At 45.5% G+C, this 19,925-nt stretch overlaps 1 protein-coding gene across 2 annotated transcripts; it reads left to right on the plus strand.

The window, feature by feature from the left end:
* Positions 1 to 9,581: 9,581 nt before the first annotated feature.
* AMER2 (APC membrane recruitment protein 2) lies at positions 9,582 to 19,230 on the plus strand. Of its 2 annotated transcripts, XM_045867516.3 has the most exons (2): positions 9,582 to 10,410; positions 10,789 to 19,230. In XM_045867516.3, exons 1-2 carry the CDS (start codon positions 9,582 to 9,584, stop codon positions 11,655 to 11,657), a joined length of 1,698 nt encoding a protein of 565 aa, XP_045723472.2. In that variant the 3' UTR covers positions 11,658 to 19,230. The 2 variants fall into 2 exon arrangements, with proteins under 2 accessions (XP_045723472.2, XP_045723471.2); XM_045867515.3 differs by having other exon boundaries at positions 9,582 to 19,230.
* The last annotated feature ends 695 nt before the right edge of the window (positions 19,231 to 19,925 follow it).

Consider the following 19,925-nt stretch of genomic DNA (forward strand, 5'->3'; position numbering starts at 1 on the left):
TAAAAACTGGTCTGTACTAGCATAGTAATAGGACTAAGGGGTGTAAGCTGTGAAGATACAAAATAATTCAACTCTATTTTTAAAAAATTCTCTAGTGGAATTGTCCAAACATGGAGTAAGCTGCTTCTGGATGTGGTGAAGCCCCCTTCCCTGGAGATTTCCAATCATGAATGGGTGGCTGTTTGTAGAGTCTGGGGATTGATGACCCCGCCAACCTTAAGATTGTATGTCCTGTCATGTTGGGGCCAAGTTTTTGATGGAGGAGGCACTCAATGTGTTCAATATGCTTTTCTTGAATTGACTTGAGCTAGATATAGAAGAAAAATGTACTCATCTGGCTAGATCATTACAATTTTGAGATTACCAACATATTTTACTTGGCATAATGTTTTCTCATCAACCATTAATGTTCCTGTACACATCCTTATGAGGTCAGCATCACCATTCCTGTAAGATGAAAGAGTTAAAGCAGAAAAGCTAAGTGGCTTATTAATTATTGAACGAACTGCTTAGAGCACCTTTCTGCTTGTGAATTCAGGGCTGGAACACGAGGCCCAAGCCACTCAGCTTCCTTGCGCAGCAAGGTGGTACAGAGACCGTCCCGAGCTCCCCGAATACAGGGGCGAAAAGGCACAAAGACACAGGACAGATCTTACTTCTCTCCAGCTTCTGAGCTCAAGAAGCAGCCCCATGTAACTCCCGAATTACAGAAGTTCAAGAAAGGAGGGGCTGCCCATTCAGAAGTTAACGAAGGAAAAGGAGGTCTGGCATGGGAATTGTCCTATCTGTTATGAACTAATAAAATGTCCCAGACCTGCTCCCAAGGGCCCTGAGAAATAACAACTCCAAAATCACTTGCCATTCAGCTGACTGTTTCTTGCCAGGTCATTCTAGGGCAGGGCACAAGACAGGGAGAGAGAAACAGGAGGGCAGAAGTTCTGGGCGAGCGGGGGCGGGGCCCCAGCTTGCTTCCTGTGCTATTCAGTTTCTCCACACATTGGCATCAAAGACGGCGATCCTGGGGCTCTAAATGAGGACAGACTGACCCAAGAAACAGGGACAGGTGGTCACTTTGCTACTTACTCTGAAACCCCACATGGGGTATTTTAATAGTGCTCTCCATCTGTCCAACCTCGGGGGCTAATCCCTTCCTAATCTGAGCTGTAATATAATAATTGGGTAATCAGACAAGACACTGCAAAAAGCTCAGGCCATAGTTTTGCTGTGCTTTTTGGCTAGACTCTCCCCCTAGTAGAGCAAAGTATAGCTGACCTAGAAATTTCCCATTTGAGCTTCAGTCTTCGCTAAACAAAAACAGACACTCTGAAGAAGTATGCATGTTTAGGAAGCACAACCCTCCTTCTTGAGGGTAATTTCAGTCCCTGCTCCCTGCACATACAGGAATCAGCTGCTAGGGGACCACATGATCTTGCTCTGTGTTACAAACTGAAAAAAAAAAAAAAAAAAAAAAAGGAGAAGAAAAGAGGGGGAGAAAAGCCTCATGGTTAGCTTGGGCTAATGAGCTCACTGGTGTGTGTCCAGGAAACATCCCGGAATGAATACATCTGCCGAGATTTCTCTTTTGAAAGAAGTAACCTTGTTGTGGTGGATGGAAATGAAACATAAATGTAAGCTGCATGAAGCCGGATCAGGGACTGAACCTAAAGCACATGCAGAAAACCCAGTAGGTGGTTAGGCGCTGGGACCAAAGTAAGCCTGGCTATTTGGGGATTAACCCATCATGGAGGAAAACATAGATTTTTTTTCTTTTCCCAAAGGAGAAAAAACAAACACTTACACTGCTGAGGCCTGATCCCACTGGCCTAGCACCTGAGAGGAAACAAAGGTGCTGTCAGTCCAGTCGGCTGGAGGTTTCTCACACTGGGGAGTCTCCTGGTTGCCATCAAGGACAGAGTCACAGCTTATTCATGACAGCCCCCAGCATAAAGTAGGCACACAATAAATGCTAATGGATGCAGCTAAGGCAACACGAAGGCCCTTTCTAAAATAGTCCAGAGGTGGCAGTGGCTGCAGTCAGGTAGGTGTTCATTCACTTGAGTCTATTTCAAACATTTGCTAAACATATTTGTTTTGACCAAAAAATATTCTCTCCAAAGGAGAAGGCTAAAGGAAATGGAGCAAGCCGGGAGCGAGTGACAGAGACTGGAACGTGAGGGCCTGGAGATCGAATGAACGGTCTTGTGGCAGGAGGAAGCATGGAGGAAAGTGAGCCCACTGGGGGATGTGGGGTGTTTCCTTTCCCCAGAACAGCTGCAGAGTGGGCTGATTTGCTAGCAAATTCTGCTAGCTGTCTGCTCTAATCTATTCTCTCCTTCCATAGTAATAGGGATGTGGCCAGGCACATGGTTAGACCATATTTCCCACGCTTTCTTGTAGCTAGGTGTAGCCATATGACTAGCTGTCACCGTTGGAATATGAGAGGAAGTGATATGCACCACTTCTGAGTCGCAGCTTCTTCCAGGATCCCTTTCCCAACAACCGACTAGATGCGGATGGTGACAGGACCCCCGGGGAGATATGAGGCGTGAAGCCTGAGACCCTGGGTGATCACATGGAAGAAACCCCCGCTCTATTGACTTGGATACCTACCTAGAACTGGTAAGTGAGCAAGAAATCGACTTCTGTTAGTTGAGTCATTATTTTGGAGGACCTGTTACAGAAGCTAACACCATCCTAAGTTACTGTTTAGAATATCAAGAGAAGTAACCTCCCCCCCATATCATGTAACTCAAAAACGGGAGATGATGGCCCCAGAAAGTGAGTTATCAGCCTCTGACTAAGATGACTGAGCTACTCCCTTGCAGCTCTGCTGGTCACAGAGGACAGAACTACACTCTTCCCTGTCAACACAACGCTCAGTCCCTCCAAGTCAGAGTCAGTTTATGGTAGGCAAAGATGCAGAAAAAAGAAAACAAAAACAAGATAAGACTCTTTTTCAAGTTCAAAATAGCTTTTAAAGCCCATGGCAGTATCTTTGGGTATAAGGTTTTTTTTTTACTTACATGAGACAGGGTCATTTAAACTTTAAGAGCCAAGGTTCCAACCTCAGGGATCAATTTAAAAGGACATGCATGTGTTTTGCTGGCCCAGACTACTTTAGACCCCAAAGCTTTGGGGATGGGAGAAAAGAAGTTGGAGAGGAAGAGAGGGTGCTAGGGTCTTTAATAAGAAGGGGCTCTGCATGGTCCGTCCAGGTTAGCTCCAAAGGAATTTCCCCATGTTGCCATGAGCTTAGGAGCTGAGACTAGGAAGGACCCTGCTACTATCTGTCTGGAGCACTTATGTATGTTCCCTGTGCCATCATGGCAGGGACAGGGGAGTAGATGTTATGACGTGGGGCAGGGGCAGAACCAGAGTGGCATGGGAAAGCAAAGGAACTCTTTGTGTTTCTGAGAGTGAGGTTGAAGTAGCTGAGAAAGGGAGCCAGCGATCCAGAAGGTGTCATGGCTGCAGTGAGGAGATGCTGTGGCAGAGAGCGGGTTGCTCGTGTGACAGGAAACCAGGTGGGAAGGACAAACCTGGGCAGAGGGCCTCCCGTACCTGCATGGGCTGGTTCGTGCTTACTGTCTATCTGCTGAGAGGGCTGGACCAACCCCGTGTGTGATGCTGCTGTGTGTCAAGAAGCAGAGACACAGTAGAACGTCTTTAAGATGAGAGAGAGTACACCCAAGGGAGCAGGTGCTTGGGCTTGAATTCATTTCTTGCAGCCCCTCTAGGCTCTCGATCTTGAATTCCTGTGCCTTGCGTCCTCATTAACACCTGTGGGCCACCTCTTGGACTCTGGCTGTAGTTTGCACCCTCTCTGGAATCAGATGATTCCCACTGCTGAGTTTGGCCTCTCCCTAACGTGCATTCATCCATGCCCAAAGCCCTGGCATCCCGTCCACATGGCCTCTGCTGTCCGACCTCATTTTGCCTGGTTTTGGCTTCTTTGCACCCACCTTGGCACTGACAGCTGGAAAGGGCCGCACCCCACTCTGCAATCTGAGACGGAATATTTTCTAAGAGTAGCTCTGGCCAAAGAGTGGGCCAGGAGAAAAGGGAATTATGGGAAGGAGAAGCCCAACGGTTATGGTGTCACCCCTTTGCCAGGCCACCCTGGCTTACATGCAGGAAACTGGAGAACAACAATAGCCATAGTGTTTCTCTTATTCTTTCCCAGCCGGACAGCCCTCAAGGCTCCTCCTGGTTAGTCCCGGCGGACCCAGGGGCTCTCACATGTGTGTGCCAACGTCCAGTCTGGGCTGACGTCATTTTCTTTCTTGTGTGCTCTGGCTGGCTCTGGTGCTGTCCCCTCGCTGCTGGCCAGCCCTGGAGTGCCATCCCCAACCTTGCAATCTGCCAAGAGCCCACACTTGCTGGAGCAGCCCTTGCCCAAGCTGAACCCACCGAAGCGAGTCCAAGCACATTACTGTCTGTGCAAGGGCACTGGTGGCTGTGCTGAAGGATAAAGGTGACATGGATGCTGTCACCACCGCTGGCCGTGCTGCTTGTTATGGGTTGAACTGTGGCCCCCAAAGCTACGTTGATGTCCTAACCCCTGGATACCCGAGAATGTGACCTTATTTGGAAATAGGATCTTTGCCACTGTGACAAAGATATAAAATTAAGATGAAGTGATGCTGGAGTGGGGTGGGCCCATGGTGCCGTGTGACTGGTGCTCTCATAAAAGGAGGGGAGACACAGACAGACACCGGAGGGAGAACATCATGTGAAGATGGAGGCAGCTGACCTCATTCTGCCTCGTTTTGCCTTCCTGGCACCCACCTTGGCACTGACAGCTGGAAGGGGCCCCAAGGGACGCCAGTGATGGCCAGAAAGAACCAGAAGCTAAGAGAGAGGCACGGGAGCTACCCCGATACCAGCATTGGCAGCTTCCGCATGGCCTGTGCCCCCCGAGAACTTCCAACATTAGAGACAAGTGCTCATTTTGCTTTTGTTTGGTCTTTTCTTCACACCCTCTTGCTCTACAATCCAGGTACAAACCGGCGGGGGCTGGGCCAGGGTGACACCTTATGAGTGGTGACCTGCGGAACCCAGAACACCTCCGTCCTTGAGCTTCCTGGCCATTCCAGAGCCCAGGGGGGCTTCTGTCTCCTCTTGAAAGGAGCTCTTTCCCCTCAGCCGCCTCAGCTGTGCTCAAGGGTTGATGTGGAAAATGACGAATTGGGGGTGCTTTTGACATTGCATGTTACTAATTAGAAAAGAATTTCTCCTCTGTGTAAGCATATACCCAGAACAGTTATTATGCCACACTGAAAGACATGTTCAGGACAGATCAGGAATCAAAATATGCAAATAAGAACATAAGAACTTCAGTCTAGCCTCAGCAGGTGCTCAGACCTCTCTAGTCCTCTTCTGTCAAACGCTTGCCTAGAGCTCTCTTCACAGAAAGGAGGGTACAGCAAAATGCCGGTAGCATGGACACCTGGGTCGGGCTCCCTGGCAAGGGGCATTCACACATCTCTCCCCTGGCAACTGTGCACTTCATCTTGTTGTCTCAGCTTGTGTGTGAGGCCCTTGGAGGGCAAGGATAGACCTTGGCCACATGGACAGAGTCAACTGCAGGATGAGGTCAAGGTTGGCAAAGCTGGAGCGCCTCCTGATGGTCCTCATAACAAAGACATTTGAGGGTCTTCACTCAGCTCGCCCTAGAGGCTAATCATGGTGGGGTGGGGTGGGGGTGGAGATGGACGAGAGTGGGAAGGCAACATGGCCAATTGGGCTGGGGTCCAGAACAGGCTAAGTGGTCTGGAGACAGAAGGTGTTGGTCCCAGTTCAAGTATCATTTCCAAATGTCATTGGCTAAGCATTATCCCTTTAAAGACCGTAGGCAAATGTAAGGTAAAGCCAGCAGCCTTCTTAATGGGAATGCTGTGACAAGGGGAGGTCCAGAGTAGCAGCTGCTCCCTGGCTTGAAGGGTAGCTCCTCCCCCAGCTTTCTCTGTAGAATATTCTGGGTGGTTCCTCTCAGATAGAAAATTCCACCCAATAAGCTTAGGACACAGACTGGAGCTAGGCTGGTCAGAAGACACCCTGAAAAGGGAATTGATGATGATGATGATGATAATGACGATGAAGATGATGGTAAGCTCTCAAATGATTCCTCCTGTGTTTCTCTTATCTTTTCTTCTTGTTTTGATTATCCTCCTCCAAAGATGCTCGCTACCCGGAGAGAAAAGCCCTGACTGAATAATAAACACTCCCTTGTGCCAAAAAAGAAAAGCATGCACATGTCTCCAGCAAAACCCGCTTGCTGTTCACATTTGCAAACCATCCTATCATTCTGAAACAGCGTTTTTCTGAAACATTTATCCTCAGCTCCTTTCTACTCTAATTTTCTGTTTGCTCTCTCAAATGGTAGATTTGGAAAGTGGTTGGGGGCCATGGTGGAGTAGGGGAGAAAGAATGAAAGAGGAAACTATAACCCCAAACAGGGATAAAATTATCCTCACTGGTAAAATTATCTTCACTGTCATGATCTATCTTTCAGGGACAAAAGTCACCATTTTGTGCAAATACAGATTTTGCTTCCCTGACTCTTGACTGTGAAGAGCGATTTAAGGTGTGAGTAAACCCTTGAGATGGTTCATAACATGGCCTTTGGTTTCAATCTGCCACCCAGCAGTTGGGCTAGAACTAACCATCCGCCTCCCTCGCTGGCTCCTGGGCCCTGGGAAAGAGGTGCTCTCCCACCATGTGTCTGATTTTTCTGGTAAGATCCCTGTAGGCTGGCTGCACTCTCCTTTTTCTGATAGTCCCCAAAACAAGGATCTTGGATCTGAGAATATTTGAAGGTCCCCATTCACACCATGGCTTCTAAAGCTCCCCTTGCCCGGGGCCCTCGGATGAGGATGATTTGGATTGTCCTTGTTTTCTTCTGCCTCAGGGCCAGGGACTCACCATCACAGCATCTTCCCCAGACTGAAGACTGCTTTGTCCCTTTCTCTTTGTTTGAGGTCTGTATCTCAAAGGAATGATACCCATCCCAAATTCCTGGCCACAGGTTTCCACGAGTGGGGTGGGGGGGGCAAGGACTGTCATGTAAATGAGACTCACACTGGCCTGTCCTGATAGGCCAGCGCTCTGCCAAATAAGCGGTCCAGGGGTGCCTGGGTGGCTCAGTCGTTGCGCATCTGCCTTCTGCTCAAGTCATGATCCCAGGGTCCTGGGATAGAGCCCCGCATTGGGCCTCCTGCTCGGCGGGATGTCTGCTTCTCCCTCTCCCACTCCCCCTGCTTGTGTTCCCTCTCTTGCTGTGTCTCTGTCAAATAAATAAATAAAAATCTTAAAAAAAAAAAAAAAAGAATAAGCAGTCCACCTTCTCCCAACGTCAGGCTCAGGTATGGAGAAGGGGAGACTTTTCACAGGCTACTTCATTTTTTCCTGATTCCCGTCATAAACTCTTTCAGACTGACACAGTTAGGTAGTAACCCACCAATCAGAGCAATTGTATGTGTGTGTAAAAGAACTAAAAAAGATTTTCGACTGCCTTCAAAAGCTTGTGAAGAAATAACAAATGCATTTCTCTTTATAGTTCTTCATAACCTCTTCCCTCCCCACGGCAATGAGGACCTTGATTCATCATGGCAAGTGGTCAGTTAGCCCTGGCAAAAGCCTCTCTGGTCTCAGTTTTACACCCTGTCCTTGGGGACATGTGTGCCGATAGTGGGAGAGACTTGGTCAGATTCAAATGCTGAGAATGGGGGTGCCTGGGTGGCTCAGTTGGTTGAGTGTCCAACTCTTGGTTTCGGCTCAGGTCATGGTCTCTGGGTCATGGTCTCAGGTCGTGGGATCAAGCCCCGAGTTGGACTGCAAGCTCAGCAGGGAGTCTGCTCAAGATTCTGTTCCTTTTCCCTTCCGCCCCTCTTCCCACTCATATGCTATCTGTCTCTCTCTCTCTAAAATAAATAAATAAATAAATCTTAAAAAAAAAATGCTGAGAATGAAAACCTCTCCTGAATCCAAACTCCTTATTTTTTAAATTTTATAAAACAATGTTCTTGATAAAAATCAACAGAGAACGGCAAGTATACAGCTAACAACCCCCAGGCCTAAATTCAAACCAACTGTGTTCCATGCTATAGGACCTGCCTTGGCCAACATGTTATTAGTAAAACTCCGACTTCAACCCAGAGAGAATGGAGTTTCTGGGTATAATGCAAGTAGCTCATAAAAAATGAAGCTGGAGATGATTAGGGAAAAGATGGATATTCACATATATGTCAATATCACATATTGCTAAATAATATTTATGAATAAAATAAATGATATGTTAATATTACATCTTTATCACATATTATTAAGTATTAAACATATATAAATTATATATATACATATGTATGTGCTTCTCCAAATTTCTTCTTTTATTGTTAATAAGCCTTCAGTTAGGATCAGGAAATTAGGTGTCAGGGTTACAATATTAGCAGTCACCTTCGAAGTCAGAATACAGAAAAGATCCCCAGATTGGGCTGTTCCTTGGGACAAGGTTTCCATTTTCCCCAGATTATGTGGGTCAGAGAAGCTGCAGAGACTCCTGGGCACTCAGCATCCTGCCAGGCTTTTCCATGTCCCATAGGGGAAAGGGGCCACAGGAAGCCCTGGGGGGATAGTGAAGGAGGTAGAGGGTGGCAGCAGTGGGGGGGCAGGAGTAAAGCCCATGTCCCGCATAATGGAAAAGAAGAAGAAGGCAGACCCTGGAGGCCTGTGGAGATTCTCAAACTGTGTCCTCCATCCTCCACTCATCCATTGTGACAAAATGCAGGCTAGGCAGTGGCTTCTGTGACCTGAGCCCCAGGAGCTGGGGCCTGGGATAAAAGCCAGGGTTGTCCCTAAGGACCAGTCAACTCCCACCTTACAGAACTGTTGCACTTTCCTTGCAGAGTTGCTAATTGGTATTCTACTGATGGCTGGTGTTTTTGCAGCAAGAATCAGAACCGCATTAGTAAGGATTCAACATCCACCCGGAGACTGTGCTCAGCGGTGGACAAGACACAGATGTAAACAGGCACAGTCCATGCCTGCTGGGCTTGGTGCCCAAATGATAAGGACAGACATGAAAGGCTCGCGAAAGACATAAAGACTCATGAAGTCCAGATAGGCGCTCAGAGGAATAGCCATCGTGTACTGGGTTGAATTTCTTTGTCCATTTTGGGGGTATCTTGTGATCCACGACTGGGCTTCTGGAAAGAGCCTATCTAGAGGAGGAATCTGAAGGTGGGTAAGATTGGATGGAATCTGAATTCCATACAGACGACTCTGATTTCTGCAATCGACTCGAGGCTCTGTTGCCTGCTCTTGCCACACACACACACACACACACACACACACACACACACACAACTATGCAGCACAAAGCCAAGTCGGATCCGAAGTGGGTTAGGGTATTATATAAGCCCTTGGCGGGAGGGGAGATGGTCTTTCCTGTGTGTTTCTTCGGCTGCAGCGGCGGCGGTGGCCGCGGTAGCAGCGAGAGTGGCTCAGGTTGATTTAGAATACGGATGACAGTGGCCTGGCGCGAGCCCACGGCTGACGAAAGCTGCTTAGCCCGCTCGGTTTCCATGGAGACAAGCAGGAGCAGCGGCGGCGGCGGCGGCCGCGAGGCTGTCAGCGAGCGCGGCGGCGGCGGCGGCGGCGGCGGCGGCGGCGATCGCGCGTCCGCGGGGGTCTGCAGGAGGAAGGAGGAGGCCGGGGCCCGGACCCTCGCGGCAGACATGGACTTGCATTGTGATTGTGCTGCCGAAACGCCGGCCGCCGAGCAGCCGTCGGGGAAGATTAATAAAGCTGCTTTCAAATTATTCAAGAAGAGGAAATCGGGTGGCACCATGCCCAGCATTTTTGGGGTCAAAAACAAAGGGGATGGGAAAGGCTCGGGTCCGACGGGCATGGTGAGGAGCCGGACCCACGACGGCTTAGCGGAGGTGGTGGTGCTGGAGAGCAGCAAGAAGGAGGAGCCGCGCGGCGGGGGCGACAGCGGGGGCGGCGGCGGCGGGGGTGGCCGCAGCGGGGGGCGGCCGAACCCGGGTCCCCCCAGGGCGGCCGGGACCGGCGTGGGCTCCCTGGCCAACAGCTCGGTGGCGAAGTCGCACAGCTTCTTCTCCCTGTTGAAGAAGAACGGGCGATCGGAGAACGGCAAGGGCGAGCCGGCGGACGCGAGCAAGGCTGGCGGCAAACAAAAGAGAGGGCTGAAGGGGCTCTTCAGCAGCATGCGCTGGCACAAGAAGGACAAGCGGGCCAAGGCGGAGGCGAAGGGCGAGCGCGCGGCGGCCCCGGGCGGCCTCATCCTGCCGGGCTCGCTCACCGCCAGCCTGGAGTGCGTCAAGGAGGAAACGCCCGGACCCGCCGGCGAGCCGGAGAAGCCCCGCAGGGACGCGCCGCGAGACCCAGCAGGTGAGCTCGGAGGGGGAGAGCCGGGGCCGGCCTCCGCCGATAGCGCCCACGTGCCGGACCGCCGAGAGGCCCACAGCCCCGGGGTCCCTAAGGCCGAAAGCGCCCGGGGAGAGGACGCCGCGGGGCATCGGCGCGCCGAGAAGCCCCGGGCACCCCCCGAGCTGGGCGCTGGGGCGGTCCAGACGGCCGAGGATGCCTCCAGGACAGGTGACGTTCCGGTAGAGACCGTCCCCCTTGTCGACTCGGAATGCGGCAGCGGCCGAGCGGCGGCCGTCCCTGACCCTTCCTCTGTTGATCCACCCTCAGACCCATCGGCCGATCGTATTTGTTTGATGTTTTCTGACGTGACTTCACTGAAAAGCTTTGACTCTCTTACAGGCTGTGGAGATATTATTGCAGACCAAGAGGACGAGGCAGGTCCCAGCTGTGACAAGCATGCCCCCGGGCCAGGCAAACCAGTTCTCTCTAAAAAGAACCCCGGCGTGGTGGCCTACCAAGGAGGAGGGGAGGAGATGGCGAGCCCGGAGGAGCTGGACGACACCTATCTCCAGGAATTCTGGGACATGCTCTCCCAGACTGAGGACCAAGGACCAGGGCCCCAAGAGGGAGCGGCCAAGGCGGCGGCAGCCCTGGAAACCAAGGTGGTGGCCGAGACGTCCAAAGACGCCAGGTGTGCGGAAGGGGCCAAGGACGTGTCCCTGGGCAAGCACAAGAGGCTCAACCGGATTCCCATCGAGCTCCATCCCAAGGAGGAGCCTAAACAGCCCGAGAAGGAGCAGCAGGAAGGCATCCCCAATAGTGACGAGGGCTACTGGGATTCCACCACTCCGGGCCCGGAGGAAGACAGCGCGGGCAGCGGCAAAAAGGCGGGCATCCCCCGGGATAGCTACAGCGGAGACGCGCTCTACGATCTCTACGCAGATCCGGATGGAAGCCCGGCCGTCGTTGCCGCCAACGAGGAGACATCCTGCTTGTCCCGCTTAAAGCCTGTGTCTCCAGTCACCATCACCTGTCCACTGCGAACACCAGGCAGTTTGCTGAAGGACTCTAAAATCCCTATCAGCATCAAGCACCTCGCGAACCTTCCATCCAGCCATCCCGTAGCGCACCAGCAACCAGTCAGGAGTGAGATGCCCAGAACAAAAATCCCAGTTTCCAAAGTGCTGGTCCGCAGGGTCAGCAACCGGGGTTTGGCCGGGACCACCCTCCGGGCAGCGGCGTGCCATGACAGTGCCAAAAAGTTGTGAGGTCTCCAAAGCCAAGGTGGACAGACCCCATGTCAAGGAATACAACTTTCCCCGGAAACCACTCAAAAAGTTTTGCTTCTCCTAAAGGAAGGCTTTTAGGACCATCCCAGCTCCAGAGCCTAGACCGAGGAGGTCTCTGTGCCGCCAGCAGGGGCAGGATACACCAGAGAGGGGGTGCTACACATGGGATTCTCCTCTCCAGATAAGTTCCCTGAGAATTATTTTCAAGCACTTTTAGTTTTTTACCTTTAAAAAAAATCACTTTTTTCTTTTTTCCTTTGATGCACTGAACACTTGGAAGTCACCTTTACTTGCCTTTGCAGAAAACAGGACTTAACCAAACCTATGTAAGCATCATGCCATGATATTTGGCGGGGCCAGGGCCCAGAGAGGGCCTAGAGGAACGACTGCCAACACCAGAGGAGCCCTTCCTCTTCCATGACACTTTCCTTCCTTCCTTCCTTCCTTCCTTCCTTCCTTCCTTCCTTCCTTCCTTCCTTCCTTCCTTCCTTCTTTTCCTTTTTCTTTCCAGGAAAAAAAGAGAGAGAGAGAGAAAGAAAAGAAAAAAGACCTTTTGCTGTATCACTGTGTGGGAAACACCTGCAAAGCTGAAAGAGCCAGGTATTTACCTGATGAGCAGAGGGGATCCCTGATTGGCCAAAAACTTGCCTACTTTCAGTTGCTGGGTATGCAAATAGGTCAATATCTACCACTAGGACAATAAAGGAGCATTTTGGTTTGGTTGGTTTAGATCCTCTGGGGAGAAATAAGAAGCTCAGCAGAGCAGGTTTTTTCTTTTTCTTTTTCTTTTTCTTTCCCACCCAGTGAAGAAATGAGGATCAGGGAAAGATTTCACTAAAATGCCAATAGACACAGTATTTTAGCATTTATAAACTGTAACATTTTCATGTGTAGATAATGCATATTTTACAGTTTATCCAGCTGTTAACATTTTATAATCTGTCAGTAACCTCGAATTTAAAATCTGGTTTTATAACTAGTTATGATAACTGTCCCGGACCACTGATGTTCTTTTATGTACTGTAACCGAAAGCAATTCTGTTTTTGTTTTATATGGGATCTCTGACTCTCAATGCAGGAAAAAAAAAAAAAAAAGTCTATTGTGTTGATGTCCCAGAGGAATGATTCTGTCTTGTCTTGGGTAAAAGACTATTTGCTTCTCAGTCTCAATCCTGGTTTTCAGAGATTTTTACCTTGGTTATAAAAATTTTGGATTCAACCATTCTACAATATGGGGAGTCCCAAATGAGGAACATATTTTAAAAAAAAAAACAATAGAAAAATACAGTTTTTCATGTTATTTGACTTTTGCTTTATAGATTCATGATTGAGACAGGTGTGTTCAGAATATGACACTGGCAAGTGTATATCATAAACACTTTACGTCAAGATTTTTTTTTGAAAAGTGGTTTCCTTATATGTATATTTTCTATTATTTTAGATGAGACTGATTTCAGGACGGGTTACCATATGCCTGGATAGTTTGAGTGATTAACTGAAGCAGTTCCTGGAATGTTATTAGCATCTAATGATTATATAATATCCTCTTTGAAATGCACTTGAGTGTGTTTAATCAAAAGACCGGAGCTTCTACTAGGAATGGATTCGTGGTATCAGGAAGATTAGACATTTTCAAGCAAAACTACATGCATACGAATGGCACAAACACTTCTATCTAGCTCCCATTTTCCAGAGAGATTGCCTAAGTAATGAACTGATATTATATGCTTTCTAAGCTTGTTTTCTATTTTATAAAGGAAGGAAAGAGGCAAGTTAAGTATATGGAAACCTGTTTTAATAGTATGAAAGGAACAAAATAAATGGACATCAAAGGCAAACAAATTTGAGCCAGTAGCATAAAGTAAATCGTTCCCCATTTTAAATTTGCAATGATTCAATGAGAAGAGGTGGTAGAGATTTGTTGAATTTCTTTAGTAGTCAGATTACTGGCTTTTATTGCATTGTGTCAGATCCTTAATGTTATTTCAAAGTACTGTTTTAATATTTAATTTCCTTATACAGATGAGGTCCTATAATCAGACATAGCCTTAAGCACTCTGAACCCACCAACAGGAATTCATCAAGCCACTCACACTCACACGTGCTTATGCCCTCAACTGTGCACAAACTAACAGACGAAGGCATGTACTGTACACAAGGAAATATTTTACAAATTATTTCTGTCTTGAGAAAGGGATTTAAATTTGATTTAGACTCCAAATGCATTCATCTTCCCCCAGTGAATGTAAAGAACATAAATTTTATTCCTAGCCGTAAAACAGAGGATGTTTATTTTCTTCTTGTGCATTTTCTTGTGAGGGTTATCTTCTCCTCTGTGTGAATCCATGGCAGAGTTATATTTGTTCATTCGTTCAATTGTACAGGAAAGTTAGGAGCACCTGAAGTACGGATGAGAATATTCTAACAGTAAAGGCAATCTATTGATAAATCTATTTTGTTAGCACTGGGACAAACTGGTTTTGCTTTCATAATTTTGGGGGCTTATTTCTGCCATTATACCACTATGCTGTGTCTTCTTGTTATAAGTAAAGGAAAATGTCAGCAAAGCTTACCTTCATTTCCCCCTGCCTATTAACCAGTTATACAAGATGTAAAATATTTTCTCTTTTCCATATGTTTTCCACTTTTAAAAAACTCTCATCTTTAAGAATTCCACCCACACCAGTCAAATGAAGGATGAAGGCAATTAATTAAATGGCCTCGGTAGCTAGATGGGAAATCAGGACCAATGCAGGAAGCCTGCATCTTAACCTTTTCCACCCACAGTTGCTTGCTTTGTGTGTGTGCGTGTGTGGGGGGGGGGGGGGGCGCGTGCCCCAAGGGCTACTTTCTCTCATTCATGTTCCTGGAGATTGCTTTTTTTCCCTCCAGCATTTTAATAGATTTATATTCCAATTATTATTAATACATTTCCTAATTTGGCCATATTTGCTGATTTTTTTTAATGGAAGATTAAATATGGGCTGATGATACCTTTGCTGTGTGTGTGTGATTCTGAGATGCTTAGTTGATTAGGTCTCTTTAGTCAGAGAGCTGGACAAATTAGAGAGGAAAATGTCAAATCAGTTGTTGGCCCTGAATTTATCAGTGAGTTTAATAGCTCTGCACAAAGACAGCCTGACTTTAATAACTACATTACACAGACAATGCTACTTGAACTACTCTAGCATCAGTACTAATGGCAGTTGGATGCTTTTATTCTCCCATTAGCACCGACTGGGAGAAATTTTACTACAGCGTTTTCAACAATTGCTAGAGGAAAAAGATTTTTATTATTTCACCTAATGACAACAATGACAGATGGGACATTAAGAACTTCCTTTAGATACGTTTTCCACAAATTATCTGCCTATTTAAATACAAAGTGTTTAACATCTATGAGAGTGATGACTTACTAGGTCTAAAGCCTTTCTTCCTTAATCTCAGAAGTAGTTTTGAAGTATTTGCACTTAAATGAATATTCAAATAACCCTTTGCACAGTTACCAAGGTAAAAAAAACTATATGAGGTATCAAGATTTCTTCGACTGATCTGAGTTTTTGTTATTTATGTCTTTGTCAGATCAGTTCTCAGAGGCTTTTGACTGTTAACTTTGTATGAAGAGATTGATTAAAGTAGCTTTCTGTCCTCTCCCTTTGTACTCACCATGTTTGATGTTTGCTTGGTGCCCTCAGATAGCCATAAGGGGACACTTGTCATGATGGTGGCATCTTTGACTCTTGCATAGCGGAACACATTTCCTGATTATAGTCATTCCAGATTTCTCTCCTGAATGATGACAATCTGGCCTTGGTCACGTGTGCTGGGTTTCTACGAAGGCATGTTCCAATACCTTCACAGATACTTTGCTCCCCTTATCATTCTTAAGAAATTAATTCAAGAATTTTATACTCTTAAACAAAAGGAGAACACATCACAATTGCCTCTTATCACCACTGGGAATGACCAATTCAAAGTACCTACATGAAATAAGAGGAGAAACCCTAATACCTTGGCCTACCCATTTCCCCTCCCTCTTCGTCAGACAGACCAAGGGATGAACAACACCGTTCTTATTTGTGGAAACTCGGCCTTAGGAATTTTTGATTGCTTATGCACAAATATTCATGACAGTTTGGGACCCAAAGCTAGCATGGCAGACCGGTGGCTTGTATATCTGTGTGGGAAAGCAAGAGGCCAGCATTTACTTTATAAAAGGACTTGTGTGTAACGTTGTCAGGTGGGAAGTGCAGTTCCCCCTCAAGGTCAGTCGCCCGTCTGCCTCTGAGGATTTTGCAAAGGCCATCATAAATTGCTTCTCAAAGCCTTTGCACTGTGCTAATGCTTTAAAGGAGATGCTTTGTTGCAACTATAGCCACTTATAAAGAATGTTATTATCTCACTCCAGATAGTGCTTTTAAGGAGTGATTCAGAGTGATAGTTTTCATGATTATGGAAAAGTGTTCTTTCCCAAACTGAAAAAGGAAAGATTAAAATAGTCACAAAGCCTCCAGAACAGAAACTGGGCATATTTTATGACCGACGTTTAATTCAATGCAACCTGTGTTCTTGGGGTATATACTGTGCTAATACTTCATAAAAACCCCTTCAGTCTAGGCTCTCACATAGCTGTACTGTGATTGGATTTTCTTAACAGTCATGAAAAACATCTTTATTTTATATTACCTATTTTTTTTTCCATTTGTTGCTTATGGTTTGTGGGGTGGAGCAGAATGGGGCGAACTTGAACAGGAGTGGTATGGATTAAGCCACACAAATTCCTCTCAAAATAATAATAGCAATTATAACAATCATGAACATTTGTTGAGTCCTTGCTAAGTGCCAGTGACCACTAAGAGCTTTACAAATATTGACATGGTCCTCCTAGCAGCCACGTGGGTTAGGCAATATTATTTCCCTAATGTGCCATCTTTAATTCATTCTTTTTGTTTGTTTCCATCCCATCTCATCTCCCCCCCACCTCCCCTCTTTCTTTTTCTCTCTCTTTTCCCCTAGCCTCTGGGATGGGAACATAAACTCTTCTGTAACTTAGAGTAACACAAGAGCTAAGAACTACTTAATGTCATGACAGTTCACTTCCAATAGAAACAAAGCTAACCCATGCCATGAAGCTGAAAATTGGTTTTTTTGTCCAAGACGATGGTGCTCATATCACTGACAGAGAAGCCAGGCACAGTTAATAGGCAAACACTCTGCTTTCTTTTGGCAGTATCCTGTCCTTCTTGAGATTAACACCAAAAATATAGGCAGAAATCTCTCCTGTTGTCATGGTAACACTTCTTCCCTGTAGGATGTCGTCATTCCAAGCACGTTGCCCTTGTTTTTCCACCATGAGCCCACTCTAGGCTTGCTCTGACTGTTCCATGTTGTTTGTTTAAATAGCGACTAGCTGATGATCCCTTGCCTGGATACAATTCTGAACTTCAGAGATAAGCTCCTGGCTCTTTCCAAAGTAGCGCATCTTACATTCTGTCAACGGCCATTGAATCCTGGCTCATATTTTCCAATTCATTCATTCACTCAACTAATATTATTGAAGACCTAGAAGTCAGTCATCGTGAATTTGAATATTTTATATTGAAGGAGAAAAACTAACATATACTGTGTGTTTGCTCTGTGCCAGGATGCTGCTTGGTGCTTTCTTTCACGTTCTTATCACGACTGTTCACAAGGACCATGCAGGGTGGGTATTGGCTCCATCCCGCAGAGGAAAAAAATGATGCTCGCAAAGGTGAAATACCTTGTCCCAAGTCACCCATTTCCTAAGTAATGGACAGAATTTGAATCAGAAACCTAACTCTATAGCTTCTGCTTTAATTATACATTTTTTAAGCCATATGATTCAATTTCTATAAAACTTGTTTTAAGTAAGAAACTGATCAAAGTTCTGAACTGCAAGAGCCACCCCAGATTTGTATAATTGTGGGTACCATCCGACTGACAGCTGTTTTAGTTAAAAGTGAACTTGTATTTTTATTTTTAATTCTTTGATGGCTTTTATACATGCAAGCCTAAAAGGGAGAGCTCAGAGACTAGCAGGTTTTTTTTCTCACCTGGGCCAGTCAAAATTGTGGACTATATTCATCAATTACTTTAGAGTTCCATACAAGCAGACCTAAGTACAGATTTTGTGATCTGATGTCTGTTTTGCCAATAATAAAACCAAAAGCAATTTCAGTAGTGAATCCAGCAGCGTGCAACCTCTGTTTTATCCCACTCTGATTCTGTTAATACCTCCAGTATTTAGGGAAAATCCATTTGAAATTGCATCATGGTCATAATTAAGGAGGTTATTTTCCTAATGTATGGCCTGCCTACATTAGGTAAAGTGCTTTTAAAATGAATTTTAGGCCTCATTTTAATGAGACACAGTGGAAGATTTTAATAACAGGTGGTCATTCTATTAAAATATAAACTGGGGTAATTTGTGGTAATAATAATCGGTAAAGTAAATTTCTGCTTTGTGTGAGAAGATAACATTTTTAATAAAATATAGCCAAGGTGACTGGTTATTGGAGACATATTTAACTTTCTCAGATACCTACCTGGATCATCTAATAAGCTAAAGCAGAGATACTAAAAATACCTGGTTAGATTTCATAGGGGCACAGAGTGGACACACAGTAAATACTTGTAACCTAAGTATTGAAATGGTCCTAGGTAGCCTGAAGCAATTAGTGAACTTTCTAAATATCTACATTGCAACCATTTATCCCCCACTACACAGTTATTTCTAAAGAAAAGAAGAGAAACTCTCATAAAGTAATACAATAACATTCTTATTGCTTCCAGGACAAATTTAACTGAACATGAAGGATCTGAGAGTGGTCGTTTTATCAAGAACATCAGGGAAAATGGTTCTGATGTTATAGGCAAAGTAAATTTTTGTCACTTTTACTTGACGCCAGCTATCTACCAGGCTCATTGCTAACTTCAGGTTTTTGACCAAGTTATTTATATGGGATATCTCAGTGTAATATAAGGAATTGCAGGTTATTTGAAAATAATGACAAAGAAGACCCAAATGAGAAACTCCATTTCTATAATTAGTTTTCCTGAAAGTCAGGCATGTCTTTGAGGACAAGCTTTTGGCTGTATTATTTTTGTGCACAGGAGGAAAATTGTTAGTAGGTTTATAGATATTATTTTTATAATAGAATGTTAAATTCCCCCCAAACATCAAAAATCACCTCCTAGAACTACTCTATGTTTTTAAAACTTGTTTTAAAAAAGGATTCTAAATAGCAATAGGATCTTTTCTCCTTTCTCCACTCCAATGATTTAATGGGATAAATGAACCAATGTTTATATTTTTAAACCTGTAAATATTTTATTTTGGGTATTTTATATATTTGTTGATATAATTCCATTTTGTGCATATGTATCATTGTGCATGTTGCTGTTTTTGATAGTCACTCTTTTAATGAATGTAAGAAGCTTGGACTAATAGCACTTTTCTTGTTTCATTCAAACATCTTAAAATGAAAATACAACACTGCCATTTTAACTGTTGTGTTTAATTCAGTCAATAAATTTTGTTGCTCCTTTACATTTAAAGTGAAATCTGTTGGTTGTTATTTTTCCAGGAAGAATTTTATTTCCAGTCTCTTCAATTTTTAGAACTGATACTAATGATGGTGATAATGGCAAGGTGATGTGTGTGTATGAAATTGGTGGAAAAACCGATGGGGTGGCTGTATTTCTTTCCACACTTTGTAAACAAGTGAAAAGTTATTGTTTGGTTTGGGTGGTCGCCTTTCAAAACGCTTGTTGTCCTCACATGGATCTGATTTCTGAACCTTTTACTCAGAAAATCTCCATTCCTCATAAGCGCAGGAACGTGAGGCCAGTTATTCTGCTGCGATTATTAGGAGCGGCTAACTGGAGTCTTTTTTTAAAGAGTTGTTTTCTGGCTTTTATTGCTTTGTTTGGGGGTGGGCAGAGTTGTTAAAAAGCAAAATTCAACCAAGTAAATTTAAAAATCCAGTTGGCTTCGTCAACAATTCATGAATTGGGCAGCATCCCTTCCGGCAAGTAGAGAGATGCTCTGAGGAGTTGTACAAAATAGAGGGTTTTTATAGGAAGGAGGGTGGGGCAAAGAGCTATTAGTAAAAGAAATAAAAAGGATTATTTCAGGCAAGGTCACCTTCCCTGAAGGGGAAAGGCAATGGCTTTAATTAGGTGGTTGACCTCATCTTCCTTTGCAGGTTGGAGAGGGCCCCAGTC

Source organism: Mirounga angustirostris, unplaced genomic scaffold (assembly GCF_029215605.1).
Source record: "Mirounga angustirostris isolate CCGP_5_RB_7025 unplaced genomic scaffold, mMirAng1.0.hap1 SCAF_3, whole genome shotgun sequence".
NCBI lineage: Eukaryota > Metazoa > Chordata > Mammalia > Carnivora > Phocidae > Mirounga > Mirounga angustirostris.